The sequence below is a fragment of the Rhizophagus irregularis genome, chromosome 1 (genome assembly GCF_026210795.1).
Source record: "Rhizophagus irregularis chromosome 1, complete sequence".
NCBI lineage: Eukaryota > Fungi > Glomeromycota > Glomeromycetes > Glomerales > Glomeraceae > Rhizophagus > Rhizophagus irregularis.
In genome coordinates, this window is record NC_089429.1 from 2,301,838 (window position 1) to 2,324,837 (window position 23,000).

The 23,000-nt window shown below is 26.0% G+C and overlaps 3 protein-coding genes across 3 annotated transcripts; all 3 read right to left on the minus strand.

Moving 5' to 3' along the window:
* Positions 1-1,497: 1,497 nt before the first annotated feature.
* Positions 1,498-2,008, minus strand: OCT59_000441 (uncharacterized protein; the record flags this gene model as incomplete). Its single annotated transcript, XM_066138838.1, has 2 exons — positions 1,498-1,670; positions 1,915-2,008. 2 exons carry the CDS (start codon positions 2,006-2,008, stop codon positions 1,498-1,500), a joined length of 267 nt encoding a protein of 88 aa, XP_065988295.1.
* A 9,720-nt stretch (positions 2,009-11,728) lies between these two features.
* On the minus strand, positions 11,729-14,144 carry OCT59_000442 (uncharacterized protein; the record flags this gene model as incomplete). Its single annotated transcript, XM_066138839.1, has 7 exons — positions 11,729-11,760; positions 11,848-11,963; positions 12,025-12,070; positions 12,196-12,513; positions 12,598-12,815; positions 12,897-13,090; positions 13,158-14,144. The coding sequence occupies 7 exons, from the start codon at positions 14,142-14,144 to the stop codon at positions 11,729-11,731; spliced, it is 1,911 nt and encodes a 636-aa protein (XP_065988296.1).
* A 5,451-nt stretch (positions 14,145-19,595) lies between these two features.
* On the minus strand, positions 19,596-22,135 carry OCT59_000443 (uncharacterized protein; the record flags this gene model as incomplete). The annotated part of the gene is made up of 6 exons (XM_025323356.2): positions 19,596-19,705; positions 19,801-19,871; positions 19,970-20,015; positions 20,146-20,762; positions 20,844-21,043; positions 21,119-22,135. The coding sequence occupies 6 exons, from the start codon at positions 22,133-22,135 to the stop codon at positions 19,662-19,664; spliced, it is 1,995 nt and encodes a 664-aa protein (XP_025189305.2). The 3' UTR covers positions 19,596-19,661.
* Between the last annotated feature and the right edge of the window lie 865 nt (positions 22,136-23,000).

Below are 23,000 nucleotides of genomic sequence, written 5' to 3' on the forward strand. Positions count from 1 at the left end.
TTTTAGTACAGGACTTTCAAAATTAACATTTTTGAATTTGGATTATACGAAAGTTTCTTTATCTTGTAAACAAATTCTGAGCTGGTAAAAAGATATTTTGTTTAATTAAAAGAGATTATAAATATCAAAATTAATAATTTATCATTTTTGTTTTTTTTAGAAATGTCTCAATTACTTACAGGGATTATCAAAGGATTCTGTAATGATGACGATGATGAATAGTCAAAGAATCAAATATGCATATAATATAATAATAATAGAATATTTATGATGGCCTATTTAACTATATCTAACTATATCCGTATATTATTAAATAAGAATTAATATTAAGCTCTTTAAATATAATCGAAACTTTTGCAACAATAATTTCAGTTTATCATAAATATTGCGTACAGTACTTCAATGTTAAACTGCAAACATAAATATTTGCGCTCTCCTCAATCTGTGGCAATCTTAGTATTTATGAACCGTTGTTCATTCGATAATACATCATAAAACTCGAGTATTGGCTAAAGTTTTCATTGATGCACCCTGGAAGCCTAGAGAGTCCCTTTCTTGGTTTATAAGGGTCCAGTATATTACGACCATTACGTTATACTCATATGGCAAAAAATAGAGATCATTTTTTTTCGTTAATCTTTTTATTTTTTCAAATTCTGCTTAAAAATATCCGTTAGAAAGCCAAAGTTTCTGGGTTTCAAATAAACTTTAAAGAGGCATAATATAAATAAAGTTTACAACGAAAAATTACCATATGAAGTTAACAATAGTTGCGAATTCTCTAAATAGTTTTAAAGTAATTTATATCAAAAAATTATCGAGCATTATTTATTCAAATCCAATACCATTTTATTTTTTTTCATTATCTTAAATGTATTTTTTCCTTTAAACCTAAATACAAAATATTTCATATTTTGTGAAGTGATAATTAGATTATTATAATTTTATAATGAAACTAGGCGTACCCAGTCGCGTTGCGCCGGGAATAGGGCTTGCCCATCAAGCTAAGAAAGTAATAATAACATATTTATATTTTTATTTGGTATGTGTCTATGTGAATAGGTTTGGTTTTACTACTATTATTATAGTGGTATTAGTAAAAATAAATGTAATAATTAATTTATATAATTTATGTGTTTATGCAAATAATAGTGAATTGTGTGTGAATGTTATATATGAAATATTCTTATTAAATGCAAATTTTATGCTTAAAGTTTGTCCTTGTGATTTATTAATTGTCATTGCGACATGTATAGGAAATTGATGCTAATTCAAAATAAAGGGTAGTTTACTTTCTGACGCTGTTAATGTGATACATGGAATAAATACACATTTACCAGTGATCCTGCTATGATTTCAGCATCAATGACTTGACTTTGAAACAACAGATCAATCTAGTTCCATTGCAGATGCCTTCAGATGGGTTTAAATTTTGTGGAAGTATAATTGATATTCCTAACTTTAACTTCAATTCATCATGAGGAAGTTTAGGAATTTTTAAAATCTTAAAGGTGAATAAAGTTGTACCACTTTTGAATTAAATAGTAAGACATTTAAGTTAATCAAATTAATTGTTGGAAATGGAATACCAAATCTTTCTTCTAGACTATGACGAGTGTTATTCTTTGTTTGTTTCCCTTCAACCCAATTAATATTAAGATCGTAATCTTCTGAATTGTATGATCTTATAATTTAATTCATTAATAACTCTACGAGTAGCCGTAAAAAATTGGGTTATACAGGAAATTTATTTTGAATTTTAAAAATTAAGTAGACCTTTATCAAAGTATTTCCATTTATGTAAAATTAATAAAATAACTCTTTCAAGCAATTTCTTAACATCCTCAACCACTTTTTTATCTTTTAAGTTGAAAGTAATTATTTATTACCATTTGCTCCTGTTTTACAACTAACTTTTTCTACAACCATTTTGATCAGAATTAAATGATGGTAAGTTTGTTTTAAGATTAAATTTAGCCGTATGATATCCATCTGAAGAATCAACCATCTTGTTGACTATAAACAGCACGATGTGAATTTGTTATTTTAAATCTTTGTTACCTAAAATCTTTTGATGCGGTAATAATTCAAAGGAGTAAAAGCAAATTTTAAATGAACCTGATCATTCTTTTTTAATTTATGTTACAATATTATATAGCGTCAAAAGGAATGCTTAAGTGTAATATTTTTTTGTCGGGTGAAGAAATTTTTTTTTCGATAACGACAGGATTTAAAATTTTTTTTGATTAAAATAATTAATATTTAATTATTTTTAAGATTACATGAATGTACTTTTTCATCGGAACATTAGAAACTTCATTATATTTTTTTTTTTAATTTTTTTGTATCAAATTTTTTTTATTGGTAACACGTATTTCTTTCTTCAAATACTGTGAAAAGTAACAAACATTATAAATAAATTTTCATTTCATACATTGAAGAATGCAACTCAGATATTGTTCCAATGTTACAACTTACAATTTGACAATCAAACATCATTATCATCATTAGTTCTCGCAGATAATTGGATTTGGCTTTTTAATTATGATTCTATCTGTTCAGAAAATTTTTATAACAATCTAGGACATGATTCAATGACCATTGCTTGCTTCACAATATTTACAATTTGCACAGCTAATTATTTGATTTTTCCATTTTGCATAGTTTGTTGTCTGGAGCAAAGAATAGGACATTAGACTTTTAGGAATTCATGTGAAAAATGGATTAGTCACGTGAGGATTTTGTCACGTTATCAATACTGTAACGATCGATCGATCACGTGACCAGAATTCAATTTAATCACGGGATTGTCGATCTATGTTTCAAATGTTACGAAGGTTACGAATGTTACGAATGTTTGATATGTTTAACATATTTAACATATGCAACATATTAAATATGTTCAACATATCAAATATATGCAACATATCAAATATGTTTAATTTATTAAATATGTTTAATATATGCAATATGTTAGATATATTTAACATTAATTAATTAGAGTAAAATAATTATAAATAGTGGAGCATTTGTAGCAGAACGAAATGTAGTTGAATGAAGTTCAAGTAGAAGAGGTTTCTTAATAAAATGGTTCTAATGATTATATTAAATAAACTGTTGTTTGAATTTAACAAAATATAAATTTGTTATCCTTTATTCGTGTTGGGAGTATATGCCGACGTACAGTGCTATACTACACGTCTGATTGGATTGTTTATTATGATAAGTGTTTATACATATAGTTTATTTATTGATTATACCCGCCTACCTATATACCTTCTGCTTACCCTTTTCCATTTGTTTACGTTTGTAAACGCTAAAGAACTGGCTATAACAATACGCTAGTAAAATCGCGAGATGTATAGTGAGAATAACAAAGTTATACAAAGGAAAAATGATGAAATTTTATACTGCCTGCGACGACAGATTTTATTATATTTAATTTATTACATTTATTGATTAATAAATTTCTCCGTTTCCTAATGTATATAAAATTGATGTATCAATTGATAACTGAAATAAATCATTATTAGCTATTTTTATGAGAAAGAAATTGTTAATAAATATATTTTTTTTTGATTGATATTTATTAAGATCTTTTTTTTTTAAATTTTAAAAACTTAATAATAATTTAGTAGGAAATCAGATATCGGAATGACTTCTAGGATGGACAAAATTTTCAACCTAACTTATATAATGGACAATAAATTGTCTAATATACGAATATATAACGAGTTATCTATAAATTTATTGTGTGAGTTAATACTTGTTAACAATAATTATAGGTAAATACAAATATTAAAAAGTGTATAATGAGGCAGTTAATAAAGAAGCCTCCTGATACAAATTTAATAAGTTCAATTACCATTCATTATTTTTATATATAATATTAAGCAAGTATGTAATGTATTATTGTCCGTTGTATCCTTTGCATATTGAATATACCAAAATAAACAATTTTTTTAATATTTTTGGTTATACCTAAGTGACTTGGAGTATTCATTTCCATGATAATAACATTTTACCTCATTATTATTAAAGAAGTAAATAAAACAGGTACAGGGCTAGATTTTAATTTTAACGTAGGTCTATGCTCATAATTTTGTATATCAAGAAAATAGAAATTTAAAAATATAAAGCGATATTTATGTTTTATGAGGATACAATAACAAAGTATAATTCTACAGAACTTTTCTTTAAAGAATCAAGGATATTCAAGGATATTCTATATAGAAATTCTATGTTGCAGAAATCTATTCGTTGACGATTAGAAATTGTAATTTATTTTAAAAAGTACAACTCAAAAATTAATTGATTATTAAATAATAAAAAATTAACTTTTCTTAATAAGCTCAAAACGTATTGTTTATTAAGCTGATTAAAAAGAGGTATTAAGGCTTATGCAATTATATTATGTTATCATAGATTACATGAATGTTCAAAGATAAAAAATAAATAAAATATTATAAAATGTAAATTGTATAGAAACACTTGTACAGATCACGATATGTAGTTGCTGGTATCAAATGATTCATCATTTTTATGGTAAAACCTTTGTGATTGGCCCGTTATGCTAAATTATACTTATCCAAACAGGAAGAAGATAGGTATAAATTTAGTTAACAAGTAGTATTAGGAATAAACCTTGATATATGTATCACTGCACCTCACATGTTTTGTTGTCATGCTAAAAATTGGTGGTACACTATTCTGTCGGAGTTTTTTAATCATAAATCACGGTTTTCAACAAAATTTAAATTCATGTTGATTACAAATATATATTATGTAATTTGATTATTTTTTGGTTAAATTGAAGACCTGATAATAAATAAGTTAATATTAATTACACATAAAATTTTTAATGGGTTCTTTTATGATTAGTTACAGGATATTTTTATTAGTGGATTTTATAATAATGTTTAACTTCTTTTAAAATACTTTCTATAATAATAATTAATTAAATCATTTTTTTTTTTAATTAAAACTCAGATTAGCCAGTTAAGTTGACGGTTACTAGATAATACATCAAGATGTTAAAAAATACATTTTTTTTATTAATTATAACTAGGCGTAACCCGTCGCTTTGCGCCGGGGATGATACTTGCCCATCGAGTAAGAGAGTAATAATAACACACTTATATATTGTTACCATATCTCAAAAAAATTCATTATAGCAATCTATTGTTATAGAAAAAAAATATCTATATGAAAAAAAAATTCCCAGAAAAATTAATAAAAATTCCCCATAAAAATTAATAAAAAGTAAATAAATAAGTAATTACGTTAGTCTATTATTGAGCTTGATACAACCTAAAAAATATTATTATGGCAATTGCCGTGGCGCCGCAACATCGATCCGATCACCGATCCAAACCTAAATGGCGAAAGAATGTATTCGGGAAAAAAATTCGGTTTGAAAAAAAAAGCCAAACCGAAGAAGGAAAAGGAGAAAAAATTTTTTTGGATTGAAAAAAAAGCCAACGGAAAAAAAAATAAAAAAAAATTCAAAAATATAAAAACGAAAAAAAATTTGGGGTGGAGGGACAAAGAGAAAAATCGGGTTGAAAAAAGAAACCGAAAAGGAAAAAGAAAGAAAAAATAAAAAAAATTCGAAAGAAAAAGAAAAAAAAATTGGGATTAAAAGAAAAAGGATAAAGAAAGAAATCGGGTTAAAAAAGGTAAATTTTCGAAAGAAAAGAAATCCGAAAAAAAAAATAAGCACCGAAAAAAATTCCGAAAAAAAAGGACAATAATTCGGTCCAAAAAAAAAAAAGAAAAATTTTTAAAAAGGAAAAAGGTGTTTCGAAAGAGAAGAGGAAATTTGAAAAAAAGGAAAGAAACGAAAGTAAAAGATCGGTTCAAGAAAAAAAACAAAAATTAAAAAAGGGGGAGCCGAAAAAATTTAGATCAGTTGGAAAAAAAAAATAATAAAAATTTCATTAACCGGAATTAGATTAATGACAGCGGTCTTAATTAATTTATACTAAACGTTAGTCACACAAACACCATTTTTTTTTAATTATATTGAATTATGAATAAAAAAATGGTAATTAATAATTGTTTTACTATATAATAAAAATTTAAAAATTATTCGGAGATGCATGTGCATGTGATTTCGATGGTTAACTAATTTGATGATTAATTATTAAATCACAATTCGAGGTTTACTTTTAATTTTTTTTCTGCTTCTTTGTAGTTTATGTTTGTCCTTATGTATCGTTAGGCTCCAGTCGTGTCTATATGTTTAAAATAAAATAAAATAAAATAAAAACAATTCGAGGTTCATCACAATTGCGTAATTCACAAGGGCTGACTACCATAATTATACCAATGAGCAAAATTTTCCGTTGTTTATAGCCATTCCAAAGCTAATAAAAGTGAAAAAAAGCAATGAATGATTTCTAATGAACAAAAAAAACACGAATTTTATAATTTTTCTAATAGAACGAAAAAAAAGACTTTTTTTCTGATTTTCTGATTTCCTAAAGAAGCGAAAAAAAAATTTTTTTTCTCTAATAATGATTTTTTTCTAATTGTCAAATAAAATGAAAAATGTATTTTCTCTAAGAAAAAATGTATTTTTTCAAATTAAAAAATTTATAATTTTCTAACAAAAAAACGAAAAAAAAAATGTTTTTCTTACAATTTTCTAACAAAACAGTAAAAAAAAAAATTAAGTTCTAATAAAGAAACGAAAAAAAAACAATTTTTTCTAATTTTCTAATAAAGACGAAAAGTATTTTTTTCTTTTCTAATTCTCTAATAAATAAATGAAAAGTATTTTTTTATTTTTTCTAATTTTGTAAATTTTTACAATAAGAAAAATGATCTCGCAGTCTCGCACCCTTATTCCAAAAAAGGGTATTTTGTATGCCGATCATTTAATTCTGACCAGAATTAAATACGTCACGTGATTTAACGGAAAAAGACCCGAAAAAAAAGTCAAATAAGTCAAAAATGACATTCAAGGCCATATTTGATGCTTTAAGTAAACTTGCAAAGCAGGGGAAAATACACATAGTAGACATTGTTTAAAAAAGTTTGTATATTAAGAATTTCTTTTTTCGTTACAGAATGCGAGATTTTAACATCATACGGGGGCGAGATATACATTTTCCCTTTTTATAAAATCACTGAAAGAAAGTTCTTTTAAAATATTATTTTGTTTACTTTTTCGATAAAAAAAATGTCCATTAGTTATTATATATATCAGAATATAAAGAAAGGGCATTCTTTCATTGTAGATAAATCAATGTTTTTAAAAAGAATATGAACATTTTGCTAATCCTTTACCTTTAACTCTAAATTCGATGATAATAATCATATTTTCTTAATTATAAAGATGAAGTCCTCCGTAAAGACGCATATTCTAGTAACTAAATAATTATATCGCAATAGATACTATACATTTACTAAACTAAACACAAATATTGAACCTACATAACTAATTTAGTACATTCCGTAATTAAAAGGCCTTTTCGCTTTGTAATATATATATTTCTCTATACTGTATATATACGTAAAATGTTACCGATCATAGGAGAACTAAATTAAGATTAATAATGTAAAATTTCTTTAAGATCATTTGTGTTAATTATACGACAAAAAATCTAAATATTTTATTAATCCAACAACTAATTTTTTTTTCTTTTTGGATACTTTCCTTTAAATAAATTTACACTAAGAAAATTAATCAATCTTCTTTGATTTATAGAATAAATGTACCGCTCACATGATATTTCTAAACGTGATTGGTTACTTTGTGTTACACGTAAATTCATCTTCCAACAACTGTTTTTAATAAAGTACTTTTTAAAATTTTTAATAATAATTCCAGAATTCTCTAAAGTAAAGGATAAATTTAGTAATATAGAACTAAGTTCTTTGACACCAACAAAACAATCATAAAAGGTTGGTTTGATAAAGTAAATATTCTGGATATTAAATTAAATAATTCCAATGACTTTCACTTCGCTTAACTTACATACTTATAAATGATAAACCTAACGTTTTCAAGAACTTTGTAATAATTCATTTTTTCGTTATAAATAAAGAAATTATAGCTGATAGTAATATGAGTAATTTGGCCGAGTAGAGACAAACAGGAACAATAAAACAGGAAAGTGAATATGTACGTGTCAAAATATCCTATTTAAAATAAAGTACTACTCGATAAATTTGATCTTTTAATGCTTAATTGATGTAAGCATTTTTCAACTGATTCAATGATGACATCATTCATTATTATTATGGGTTAGAAATATTAAATTGCACTAACCTTATATTTAAAAAAAAGTATGTAATTATTATGGTTTTTAATAATTAGAGCAGCTATCATACATGGTAATAATTTGGCGCAGTGGTCACATAATTTATGTTGAATAAATAAGTAAAACTATATTTTAACTTACAAATAAAACTTTGCTCCGTCATTATTCAAAATCTAAAATATTTAATGCATAAAAATTTATGAAATATACTTAAGATTGATTTACTGGAAATAAAATATATCCATTTATTAATCTTAGTCAATTTACATCAGAATCTTAAAGAAAAATAATTATTATAACAATTGATAATGCGAAGGAAAATTTTCATGTTTAGAAAATTCAACTGATATTTTTGAGGGTTCTTTGTGAGCCAATTATTTTATGATACAATATGTCATTAAATATTTATAAGTGAAATATGAAAATTCGGGAGAAAATGAATATTTATAATTATTGTATCTAAATTAAATTTAAATTTTGGTATTTAAATGATTCAAATGGTTCAAACGTCATCAAAATAAACAACAGTCATTATATTATGAAATGATCCCAATTTTATAACAGATAAGTAAAGTATGTAAAATAATTATTTTCAATAAAATATTCTAAATAATAACTCTAATTAACCTTGTAGGATTCAATCTAATAAACTTTTCAATAGAAATTCCAAGTATTTATTTAGAATATATTATTTATTTGATACCGTTTATATGTGTGTTTAATGAACGATAATTTTAGTAGCAAGGTTAATGTTTTTGGCGAAACCAAAAATCCAAATTCAAACCGTTTCTTCTTTCATGTGGTAAAATCCGAGCTTTACGATAATCGCGAAAGCCTCTTGGATCATGTGATACAATAAAAATTGACCAATTGAATCAAGGCTATAAAGTCACGAAACGCTGTTCATTTTCTAGTCCATCAGTAAAAAAAAATTTTTAGAAAACATTGTATTTGGATTAATGTTCCAAATATGTCCCATTTGAGAAATAACTTTATTAGATGTCTCCTGGTAAGAAGTGAAACATGTTAATGCTCAAAAAGTCTTATTACTTTTATCTAGTTAAACGTGCAGATCATAACCTACTATCCTAAAAAATTTTATTTTATTTCGAAAGACTAGTATAAATAAATAATAAACTATTATATAACTATTTTATTTAGTTGATAATAAGTTTTGACTGGTTTCATCAATTTCGATAAGTTTCATCAGTATCAGCATGTGTCAAAAATTTCGGAATTTCAGAAATTTAAGAATTTGTCATACAGTGGGTTTGCCAAGTTTCGGAATCGACCCTCTCATATCTCGCCTATATATTAAGCAGAGTTCATTGAAAACGGGCCTTTCTCATATTTCATAGTCCCGTAATGGAATTCATAATTTATTAGCAACTGAAATTATACTTGATGAAAATGTTGGTAAATCAAAAAAATTTTTGATCATGTCATATTATTAGCGAGAAATGAAAAAATAGAAAGCTAAAATTACACTGAAATGTGCAAATTTATCCACTTTTCAGACTCGTTAATCACACAATAATGACGTAGTTTTAAAATGATTCATTTATTACGCCTGCGAGCAGATTTGTGTTAACACACACTTTTTAGATTATAGCGCAGCAAGTAGCAAATGCCAATATTGGTACATTATAAATTATCTAATTGATCCATTTTAATATGTAAACTTCGACATGATTCAAATAACTTTAAAAAGTATCTACTAAAAAGTGAACAAAGAACGGACTACGATTTGTTCTTCAATGCAAACTTAATTTGATTCACGTCTCATCATACCAGCCTTAGGAGAAATTTCATGCAGTGGTGAATATTTAATTGCAATCCGTCGATAGTCACCGTAAATTAGACCGCAGGCGATAACATTATCTAAAAAAACCAAATATTAATTTCAAATATCAAATGTCGATTTTTAATATTCTAAAAAAAATCGTATTATTACTATTTTATTTCTTTATTAACCGATCAGAATATTTTATTCGCTTATAGTAGTAGTACTGGAATTACAAATATTCATAACTAAGCTCGGAGCGAGCGAGAAAATATTTGTTTAGATATTAATTAATCCAGGTTTTAGGTTAAAGATTCTGAACTTCTTTAATTTTATTTTTATGAAATGTTTATCTGAGAGCATTAATTGTTTCTTCCTTGTTTTAAATTCATTTTTTTTTCGATCTCTCAATTTTAATAACCACACCAAATTATTACTTAAATTTCTTCCAACAACAAGACATTAAATACCAGTCATTATTCATAGCTTCTGGCTTATAGATGATATAACAACAGTTGAACTCTAAGCTATAATCTTTGTGTTTCTATAAATTCTAGATGACAATTAAGAATTAATTATGAAAAGTTACTTTGGCTTCATTACAAAATAGTGTATGTACTGCGGATTATAACTGAATTTGTAAATTTCTTATAATATTTATGTGCTGATTTTGACTTTATTTAAATTTAAAATTAAAAATAATTCTTAAAAATATCATGTAAAATTGATATAAATATAACAAAAAATTAATAGCCAATTTTATATACAGTAGTAACTATCAATGTTAAATTTTTCGTGATAAATATAAATTTAATAAGCTCAATTATTTTCAGTAACATTCATCATCCGAATTATCAATTTTAGTATATTTTCTTATTTTTATTACACCACTAAAAGATTTGTTGTTTGATTTAAATATAAAAAAGAAAAAGTCCAAATGTAAGACAATAGAAAATATATTACATTATATACTGTACATTTCGTACAGTTCGATACTTAGCATGTCGACCCACCTCGACCACCCGCCAAGCAAGATGCATCCATATAGTATTTTTCTTTTTGGGATAGTGATTTTAAACTATCTTTAAGTTAGTTAAAAGAAATAACTAAAACAATTGTAATTTATTATGTTTTTTTAAAAAAATTTAAAACTTTTTTTCGTCATAAAATTAACCAAAAAATAATCATGAGATTTTTTTCTTCAATAAACAATTACTTTGCATAATCTTTATTAACTAAATTAGGTAATTAAAAAAGTATATTATTCTTAAACTAAACTAAAAAAAGATAGTATGAGTTCTTTTTCTTAAAAAAAAAATTGTAATCCGATGATTATCAGTTACCTAATTTACTGAACTATATACTACTTTTAATTATGGTAAAATTATGACACTACAATAGTACTTAAAAATAATTTAGTACATCAAAATGATTACTAGGATGGACAAAATTGTCCAACTAAACTTGTATATTTGACAATTTGGCCATTCAGTAAATTGTATATAAATGAATATATAACAAAAGTTATTGTGTGAATTTTATTTGTTATCAATAATTATAGGTAAATACAAATATTACAGAGCGCAAAATGAGGTACTAGTAATATATTCTCTTTTATTTCGTTACTTCCTGCTGATATAAAATTAATAAGCTTAATTATATTCAACAATATTCATCATCTTGAATTATCAACTTTAGTATATTTTCCTATTTTAGTTAAAAAAAAATGTTATAAATTGTTGTATGAAAACTATAGATACTATTTATTATGTGCGTAAATAAAAATTTACTTACTATTTTCTTGAGTTTCATTCGTTTCATTGTTTAATTCCTCAAAATTACGCTTTCTTGAAAATTTTACGGGTACAGTTAAGCTTTGAGTAACGGAATTTGTATTCTGTGTGGATGATCTGAAAACGTACGATATATTATTAACAAGTTACATATATTTATATATTAATAATTAATTACCTTTGAATATTATTTATATCAAATTCATATTCTCGTGTGATATATTCTAAAAATTAATAAAAGCCATCTAAGTTGATATAAAACTTAAAGAAGTAAATTCAATTATCATTATCTGATCGTCTAACTTAATGCTTCAGATTTTTTCATTAATGGCTAATTATAACTTCATACCTTGTTTAACATTATATGAGATCATTGAAGAAGAATTTATAGTTGAAGCTTTTGAAATTAAAGAACTTAATGCTCTACTTGTATAAATTGCTTTTGGATGAGATTTTTCACTAAATTCGGGTCCAAGTTGCTTTAATTGTATTAATTCCAATCTTTTTTTTTCAGCTTGCTCAAGTATTTCGTTTCCATACATTTTGATAAAAGAATCCCTGATTTCATATCTAGTTGGTCTTTTTAAAGGGTCAGAATCCCAACATTTTTTCATTAAATTTGCAAAACATTCAGGGGTATCATTTGTAATTTCAGGGCGTTTTCCATCTATAATTTCATAAATAAGTTCAAGATTGTGTTCAATATTTGCAAAAGGTTTGCAACCTGTTGTAACTTCCCACATAATCATACCAAAACTATATATATCAGATTCTTTTGAAAATGCAGCACCTTTAAATATTTCTGGTGCGATGTAAGGTATTACTCCATATATTTCATTATTTGATAATGTATTGTTTGCAGGTTGTGATAATCCTAAGTCTCCAACTTTCCAATCCGTATTTGACAATAACATATTTCCACTATGAATATCTCGATGTATAAAATTATTTTTATGAACATTTTCGAGTCTAAAATAAAGCATTTAATTGTTAATAAACCAACTATAAATTAGAAAATAGATTAATTCACTAAAAATATACAATAAATACCCAAATAATATTCCTTGTAAAATAAACAATTTGCCGTCCCATCTAAGATTTATAAAGTTCTTTTGCAAATAATCATGCAAATTTCCACCTTCTGCATAGGGCAATATTAACATATATTCTTTTGTTATAGGATCTTGTGTAATGCCATAACAGTCAATTACCCAATAATTTTTACATTGATAAAGTGATCTTAGCTAAAGAATTAATAAGTCAATTAATACAATAAGACATTGCAAGTATATAAAATTTAGTAAATATTACCTCATTTAGAAAATGTTTACTGATATTTTGTGAATCACGCAATTTTTTTACAGCAACATCAGTTCCCTCCCAAGTCGCTTTATAAATAATACTGAATCCTCCTTCCGCTATTTTCTTTAAATTCGTAATTTGAGAATATGGAATCCACTCTATTCCTATGATTGGAAGATTATTACGAATAAACGAATGCACCTCAAATGGACTACGAATTGTCTTTTTCATATAATTAGCAATAGAATGGAGATTCTTATTGTTAATTCTTGTAGAGGCAAGAAATTCCTCTATAATGTAATTTTCACTTCTGATATCTGTAATATCAATTCTAATGAATGAAATTCTTTTGCATTTCTTACATTGAGATTGATCTGCAATTCCAAGAATTATATTTGTTGTTAAACAATACCTACATCCAGTATAAATTATATGGCAATGTAAACACCATTTTTGACAATAAGATTTTGACTCTTGTTGTATATATTTTAGTTCTTGATAACAAACTACACATTGATTATGACTATCCCACCATGGTAAATATAGAATCGGAATAGACTTTTTAGTCAAAGTTGATTCTACCCATCCAGCAGAAGAAAACTGGTAATCACAATAATCAGGAATTAAATTATAACAATAAACTAACGATTTATCTTTTGTGACTACTTGTGTAAAATATAAAATCTCAGAACAATATTCGCACCATTCTTGAATGTTTGTTGAATAAAAATTATTTCTGGTTGCTTTATGCTTAATGCACTGAGAATTATTTGTACTTATACGTGCGTCCAAGTGTGTATTATTGTCTGTTATATATTGAATATACCAAAATAAACAATTTTTGCAATATTTTTGTCTAAGCTTGAGTGTCTCAGAGTATTCAATTCCACAATAATTACATTTTTCCTCATTATTTTTAAAAGGAATAAATAAAACAGGTACAGGACTAGATTTTAATTTTGATGTAGGATCAAATGGATTGTTATCTGTATTCATAATGTTGTGTTGTATTTCAAGAAAATAGTTTATAAAAATTAAATGTAAAAATCATAAAGCAATATTTATGAAGTTACATAACAAAGTGAAATTCTACAGAAGTTTTCTTTAAATATTCTATATAGAAATAGTTGTACAGTATATTGAAAATCCGCCATCATGCATAAATTTCAAGCAAGATTTGCTTGCTCAATTTAGAAAGTTTCGCGGCTTAAATTCTCCGTCAATGAATATTATTTTGTAAACCTGTACTACCAATCTGAAATTATGTGACGATCAATTTGACCTAGAATTTTCTTTTTTTACGATGAAATAATCAAATAACGATAAAAACTATAAACTTTCTTAATAAACTATAACATGTCGTTTCATCAATTCTTTTTATTATTTAGAATTTGGGCTTTGGAAAGTAATCTTGCTAATATTTTATACCTTGTGTAATTATGTAATTATAAGCCATTGCAGAAACTTGATTTCCTTAATATGCAGTAACTGCGTATTTACTATATTTTCACACTATGTAGTTACTGTATGACTACGATGCAGTTGCAATACAGTTACTGCACATTAAGGAAAACAGGTTTCTGTAATGTGAATATATTATCGTATACTTGTAGCCAAAAACCCCCCTAATTTTGGCCTAGTTTGGTTTAGTATTGGTTTTCAAAAACATTTCCCGAACCTGAATAGGTAAAACGCCAAAATAACCATGAAAATCATTCCTTTTTCAGATAATTTTCGATAATGTTGATCAGAATTTTATTACTTATTTTTAGTAGCTGGCTGACATTATCATAATTCCGGCCCTGAAAAAATGCGTAGAGCTAATAGTAAACTTTTGCTAATTTCCTATGACCTATTTATACCGTATATCGCGGGCATAGTTCCCGGGTATTTGTAAATTTCGGAGATTTGGTCCTGTCCCCCCTCCTCCATTACGTGAATTTTTACTAGTATTAATAGAGGGTGTTTAAAACTTATAAAATAACTAGGGTATTGTTGCACGTCACACCTAAGATATTCGTTGGATTATTTAAATAATAAAATCAACAAAGAATGTGACTTCTTTTTTGAGGGGTACTATACATGATGGGGGTACTATAGCCCCCTATACACACAGTGAAATTCGATAAACCGGATCTTCGATAAACCGGATTTGGGCCTAAACCGGACTTTTTTGCTGGAACCAAATCACGTATATTAAAATAGGTTCGATATACCGGAGTTTACTAGTAAAAGCTCGATATTCGCTATTACGGATCAATTTCTAACCAGCTATAGTAAAAAATGATTCGATAAACCGAATCACGTGATTATTAGCCAATAAAATTTAAGTAACGTGATGCGGTAAATCTTAATTTTGGCCGGAATTATAAAAATATTAATTCCGGCTGAAGTTTTGTATTACTTATATATTTAATTAAAATATTTTATATTCATTTTCATGACCTCTATGACTTAAAACTAAGATGAAAAATTTAATTATAGTGTATATTAATTTTATTAGCATAAAAATTTTTTAAAAATTCTGTATAATAGATTTTCAATATATCGAAATTTTTTCGCTAAACCTATCCCGATAAACCGGATATTTTTAGTGGAACCGACAGATCCGGTTTATCGAATTTCACTGTGTATATAATCACATCATATAAAATTCCCCTTTATAAGCACACCATATTTTGGCCCAATGTACTAATAAATATATTAGAAAAAGTCACACCCTTTTTTTCGCCGAGGGGTGCGACTATAAAGGGGGTAGACTGTATAGTCAGATCAAGTAATCAGCTGATCGATCTAAATCTACATCTTAAATCCAGATTTAACGTAGTATAATCACATACTTCCCTTATTTTCTTTCCTTTTCCTCTCTCACTCTCCTTATTCTCCTATAATAAACACTAATGGTATAATCTATTAAGGATTTAATTAAATTTTTTAATTAAAAGTTGATCGGTTCTTTAAAGAGGGCATCTTATTAGCAAGATATGGAAATGTTTTGGCTCCAACAGAACGTGAAGATTTTATTCTGAGGCATTAATAACCAAAGAAGTGGATGATAATAAAATTTAAAATTCACAGTTATAACTTTTTTTTATTATACTGTAGCAAATAAGTAGTAAATAGTAATTTAAAATTTAGCATTTTAGCGTACTAGTAATAATAATGTAAAAATTTAAATAAGGCTGCTCCAATGAATAGTTCGTTTAACATCAATCCCCCATTTTTGCCAAAAAATTGGATTTAAACAAACACTTTGAATTAAATATTATTGGTCAATTAGCTTTATTAGTCATATGATTGTTTAAAATTTTTTATGCTTAAAATTTTATTATGACCCCCCCCTCAAATTTTCTTGTGCCATTTGCTTGATGTTAAACGAAACTATTTGTCGGCCTAATGATAATTAATTAATAAATAATAATATCTGATATAATCATAAAAATAAATGTATGTTATATTTTAGTAACAAAATAAATGAAAAACACATATTAAAAAATTGTTTTGTAAGTTTTGGACTTTTCAGCCTATAATAAAGATAGTTTCGGCCTATATAAAGTTTCGGCATTAGTTTCGGACTTGGGTTTCAGACTTTCGGATTCAGCCATATCTTTGGGATGTTTCGGCTCAAGTATATATTATCGTAAGTTCGTTGCACGCACGTTCAAAAATAAAAACAATAATGTTATTAAATGTCTATGTTCATTAATTTAATATTAATTTAATGAATAAAAAAAAGAACACGGATTTTATTGAAAAGTGGTGTTAATATTTCTATTAGCTAATAAATAGAAATGCAAACTTACTACAACGTTAAGATCTTACTTTTGAAAAAATGATTGTTACTTGTAGACGCAAACGAACCTTTGTACACGTTTTTTATAAATATTGACTATTGACAATGATTACTATCTTTGGTATAAAATTTTTATAAGATTGATTATTATACTGTACATAATATTCGTCTTATATCGCTAGATACTATATATCCAATTTTAATTTCAATATCAGATATCTAATTAATTATTTCTCAATATTATGTAAAAGTTTTAAACTCGTCTGATGAGTGATTACTGATTACCGATCAATAGAATAACAAAATAAGAAAAATCGTATAAACTTAAATATACAGCAACTACTTATTCATGATTGAATAATAATTACATTCCGTCGCTTGTATAGTAAATTCAAAAACTCTAATACATAAAAATAACTTTAATATACGGTCGCCATAAAAAAAATATGCCTGAAAAATTTTATTCCGTGTTTTTTTATTCCATGTTATTTCCATAAATTTATCATATTCACGGAATTTACAGCTTCAAACCATGGAAATTATCAAAGTTTCATAGACTTTTAGTTATTTTTCTGTAAATTTATCATATTCACGCAGAAATTACGGATAAAATTCTTTACAGTGATAGTTTGAAATCCTCTAATAAATAAATATTTATAAGTTATAACCTTTAAATATTACTATGTATAATTAATTAGTCCGTCCTTCGCATTATAGTTTCTAGAAAAGGTCCATTATTTCCAATTAATGACATAGAATATATCGGTCAATGCTAAAGTTTGCTGACATATAAACATTAGTTCTTGCAAGCAAATTGTACGCTTATTGTTGTTATCTCATCATGGCGAATAAAGAATTGATTTGGCTTTTCAGTTTAATAAAAGTTAATTCTACCCGTTAAGAAAAATTTACACAATCTGGAATATGTTTCAAATAACCCCTTCTTGTTTTCTTTGGTGGGTAGATTTCCTTATTTTTTTTGTTTTTACAGTAACGAAATGTCTATGATTATGATTTGATTTTTCTTTTTTTTTTAGACGGTCTGGACTGGTGAGAAATCAACTTAAATACTTAGCCTTAGATATCCTAGTCACCTATTATTAGGGTTGTAAAATTACGGTATTTTAAAAATTTTGGCTGTAACTTACAATACAAGTTATGTAAGTTACATGTAACTTACATCGGAAGATTTAGGAAATATAACGGAATAATTCGGAAATATTAATGATGAGAAACTATAAATCATATAATAATAATTTGAACCAATAGAAATTAAGAATTTATGTATATATATAATGTAAGTTACGTTAGGCTAATGTAACTTACAATGTAATTTACGTGTATTGTAACCTATGTAACGTAACTCTCACAACCCTACCTATTATACTTACGGGAAATGTACAATATTTATAATTTGCATTAGCTGATTATTTCCTTTGTTGTCTGGAGCGAAGCGTAGGACATTAGACTTGTGTGAAAATTGATCAGTCACGTGAGGATTTTGTCACGTCGTCACGTCTGATAAGATCAATAACTAGTAAAATTGTGCAATGAGTTGTATAATGAGAATAACACATTTAATTAATAATTTATTGATTAATAAAAAATATAAATTTCGGTTTGAACTCTTAACGGTTTCCGTTTCCTAGTGTATCTAAAATTGATGTATCAATATTATTTATTACAAAATTGTTAATAAACGTATTTGTTTTATTAAAGGCAATTTCTATTTGTACACGGGGTGTTTGAACCCGGGTCATGTGATTATTGCCATTTTGACTAATAGTATAAACTTCAAAATTAGTAGATAAATGGATTTTTGCCTGCTCTACAAGTTTACCTAAGGCATCAAAGGTGCTTTTGAATGTCAGTTTTGACTTTACTTATGAATAATTGATTTTGCCGATCGCTCTTAAAAAAATTTAGGAAATGATCGGCAAAGACAGTTTTTCATATATAAGTCAAAAACGGCATTCAAAACCCCCTTTGATGCCTTAAGTAAACTTGCAGAGCAGTCAAAAATACATATATTACATAGAAAAAGTAAAAGGGTGTGACATTGGTGTCATTATATTTCACATGACCCGTGTTCAAACACCCCGTGTAAACTTTGAAATTTTCTTTATTAAATTATATCTGACATTTATTAAGATTTTTTTATAAATTTATGGTTTCTTAAGATAGATAGTACTTAAAAATAATTTAGTATATCAAAAACGATTACTAGGATGGACAAATAAAAATTGTCCATCTAAACTTGTATATTGGACAATTTGGCCATTCAGTAAATTCAGTTGTCTATAAATGAATATATAAATAATAGTTATTGGGTAGGGGGGTTGAAATGTCACCGAACTGCGAAGCAGTTCGGATGATATTTTAACCCCTCTACCTAATAACTGTGTTATTATGCAGACGTCCAAGATCATGTTCCATATGAAAAGCATAGTAAATGCGTGATAATAATCTATATGACGTAATGCGTCAAAAATATCAAAGATATTTACGCAATAATAATTTATTTAAAAAATATCGGTATGTTAAAAACAACATAATCCTACTTGGCTGCATGATAACAAAAGTTATTGTGTGAATTTTATTTGTTATCAATAATTATAGGTAAATACAAATATTACAGAGCGCAAAATGAGGTACTAGTAATATATTCTCTTTTATTTCGTTAATTCCTGCTGATACAAATTTAATAAGCTCAATTATATTCAACAACATTCATCATCCGAATTATCAGCTTTAGTATATTTTCCTATTTTAGTTAAAAAAAAAAAGTTATAAAATTGTTGGCATGAAAAACTATAGATACTACTATTTATTACATGCGTAAATAATGAGTTTACTTACTATTTTTTTGAGTTTCATTCGTTTCATTCTTTAATTCTTCAAAATTACGCTTTCTTGAAAAATTTACAAGTCTTTGAGTAGCGAAATTTGTATTTTGTGTGGATGATATTATATTATTATTTATTTATATTATTAACAATTTACATACATTTAAATATTAATTAATTACCTTTGAATATTATCTATATCAAATTCATATTCTTGTGTAATATATTCTAAAAATTAATAAAAGAAATCTAAGTTAAATATGAATATTAAGAAATAAATTAAATTGCTTTTATCTGATCATATCAAGTTTTTTACATTAATTGTTAATTATCAATGTACTGTAAAATAGTAAAATACCTTGTTTCACATTTAATGAGATCATCGAACTCATAGTTGAAGCTTTAGAAATTAAAGAACTTAATGCTCTACTTGTGTAAATTGCTTTCGGATGAGATTTTTCACTAAATTCTGGTCCAAGTTGCTTTAATTTTATTAATTCCAATCTTTTTTTTTCAGCTTGTTCAAATACCTCGCCGCCTCCATGCATTTTGCTAAAAGAATTCTCGATTTCATAACTAGTTGGTCTTTTTAAAGGGTCAGAATCCCAGCATTTTTTCATTAAATTAGCAAAACATTCAGGGGTATCATTTGTAATTTCAGGGCGTTTTCCATCAATAATTTCACAAATAAGTTCAACATTGTGTTCAATATTGGCAAAAGGTTTACAACCTGTTGTAAGTTCCCACATGATCATACCATAACTATATACATCAGATTCTTTTGAAAATGCAGCACCTTTAAATATTTCTGGTGCGATATAAGGTACCACTCCATATATTTCATTATTTGATGATGAATTATTTGCAGGTTGTGATAATCCTAAGTCTCCAACTCTCCAATAGCATCGAGATAATAACATATTTCCACTATGGATATCTCGATGTATAAAATTATTATTATGAATATTTCGGAGTCTAAAATAAAACATTTAATTGTTAATAAACCAATTGTAAATATAGAAAATAGATTAATATACTAAAATATACAATAAATACCCCAATAATATTCCTGTTAAAATAAACAATTTGTCGTCCCATCTAAGATTTATAAAGTTCTTTTGCAAATAATCATGCAAATTTCCACCTTCTGCATAACTCAACATTAACATATATTCTTTTGTTATAGGATCTTGTGTAATGCCATAACATTTAATAATCCAAATATTGTTATCATCACATTGATAAAGTGATCTTAACTAAAGAATAAATAAATAAATTAATACAATAATTATTAAAAAACACATTGCAAATATATAAAATGTAAATATTACCTCATTTAGAAAATGTTTACTAATATTTTGTGAATCACGCAATTTTTTTACAGCAACATCAGTTCCTTTCCAAGTCGCTTTATAAATAATACTGAATCCACCTTCTGCTATTTTCTTTAAATTCGTAATTTGAGAATATGGAATCCACTCTATTCTATTGACTGAACGAAGTTTATCACGAATAAACGAATACATTTCAATTGGGCTGCGAATTGTATCGTTGTCCATATAATTAGCAATCAAATGATAATTATCATTTTTAATTCTTGTAGAATCAAGAAATTCATCTATAATGAAATTTCCACTGCAAATGTTTGTAATACCAATATTAATGAATGAAGTTCTTTTGCATTTCTTACATTGAGATTGATCTGCAATTCCAAGAATTATATTTGTTGTTAAACAATACCTACATCCAGTATAAATTATATGGCAATGTAAACACCATTTTTGACAATAAGATTTTGACTCTTGTTGTATATATTTTAGTTCTTGATAACAAACTACACATTGATTATGACTATCCCACCATGGTAAATATAGAATCGGAATGGACTTTTTAGTCAAAGTTGATTTTACCCATCCAGAAGAAACCTGATAACCTGATGACTGCTTCTTGTAATTACAAACTCCGCAGTGTTCATTTATACTACCGAAAATGTGCAAACAAGATGGATATCCTATGAATACTTGTGTAAAACATAAAATCTCAGAACAACATTCGCACCATTCTTGAATGTTTTTTGTATAAAAATTATTTCTAGTTGCTTTATGTTTAATACACTGAGAATTATTTGTACTTATAAGTACGCCCAAGTATGTATTGTTGCCTGTTATATATTGAATATACCAAAATAAACAATTTTTGCAATATTTTTGTTTAATTTGTGTCTTGGAGTATTCAATTCCACAATAATTACATTTGTCCTCATCGTTATTAAAAGGAATAAATAAAACAGGTACAGGACTAGATTTTAATTTTGGAGTAGGATCAAATAAATTATTATCTATGCTCATAATGTTGTATTTCAAGAAAATAGATTATAAAAGTTAAATGTAAAATTATAAAGCAATATTTATATTTTATGAAGATACAATAACAAAGTGAAATTCTACAGAACTTTTCTTTAAAGAATCAAGGATATTCTATATAGAAATAATATAATTATGCATATTGAAAATCCGCCATCATGCATAAATTTCAAGCAAGATTTGTTGCTCAATTTAGAAAATTTCGCGGCTTAATTTCCGTCAATGAATATTATTTTGTAAATCTGTACTACCAATCTGAAATTATGTGACGATGAAATAATCAAATAACGATAAAAATAAACTTTCTTAATAAACTAAAACGTGTTGTTTCATCAATTCTTTTTATTATTTATAATATGGGCTTTTGGAAAGTAACATTGCTAATATTTTATAACTTATGTAATATAATATATTATCGTAAATTACACGCACGTTCAAAAATAAAAAACAATAATGTTATTAAATGTCTAATGTTCATTAATTTAATGAATAAAAAAAAGAACACGGATTATTGAAAAGTGGTGTTAAGTGAATATTTCTATTAGCTAATAAATAGAAATGCAAACTTACTACAACGTTAAGATCTTTTTTTGAAAAAAATGATTTTTTACTTGTAGACGCACTCAAACCTTACACGTTTTTTATAAATATTGATTGTTGACAGTGGTTATTTTGGTATAAAATCCCTTATAAATGAAATAAATAAGTTTAATTTTTTGTATTTTGTATATAAGCTAAATATTCAATAAATGACCGAAAATGAACCATTATATAATATTCGTTCTATATCGTAATAGATATTTAAATTTTACAAATAAATCTAATTTTAAATTTATTAGACTAAACACAA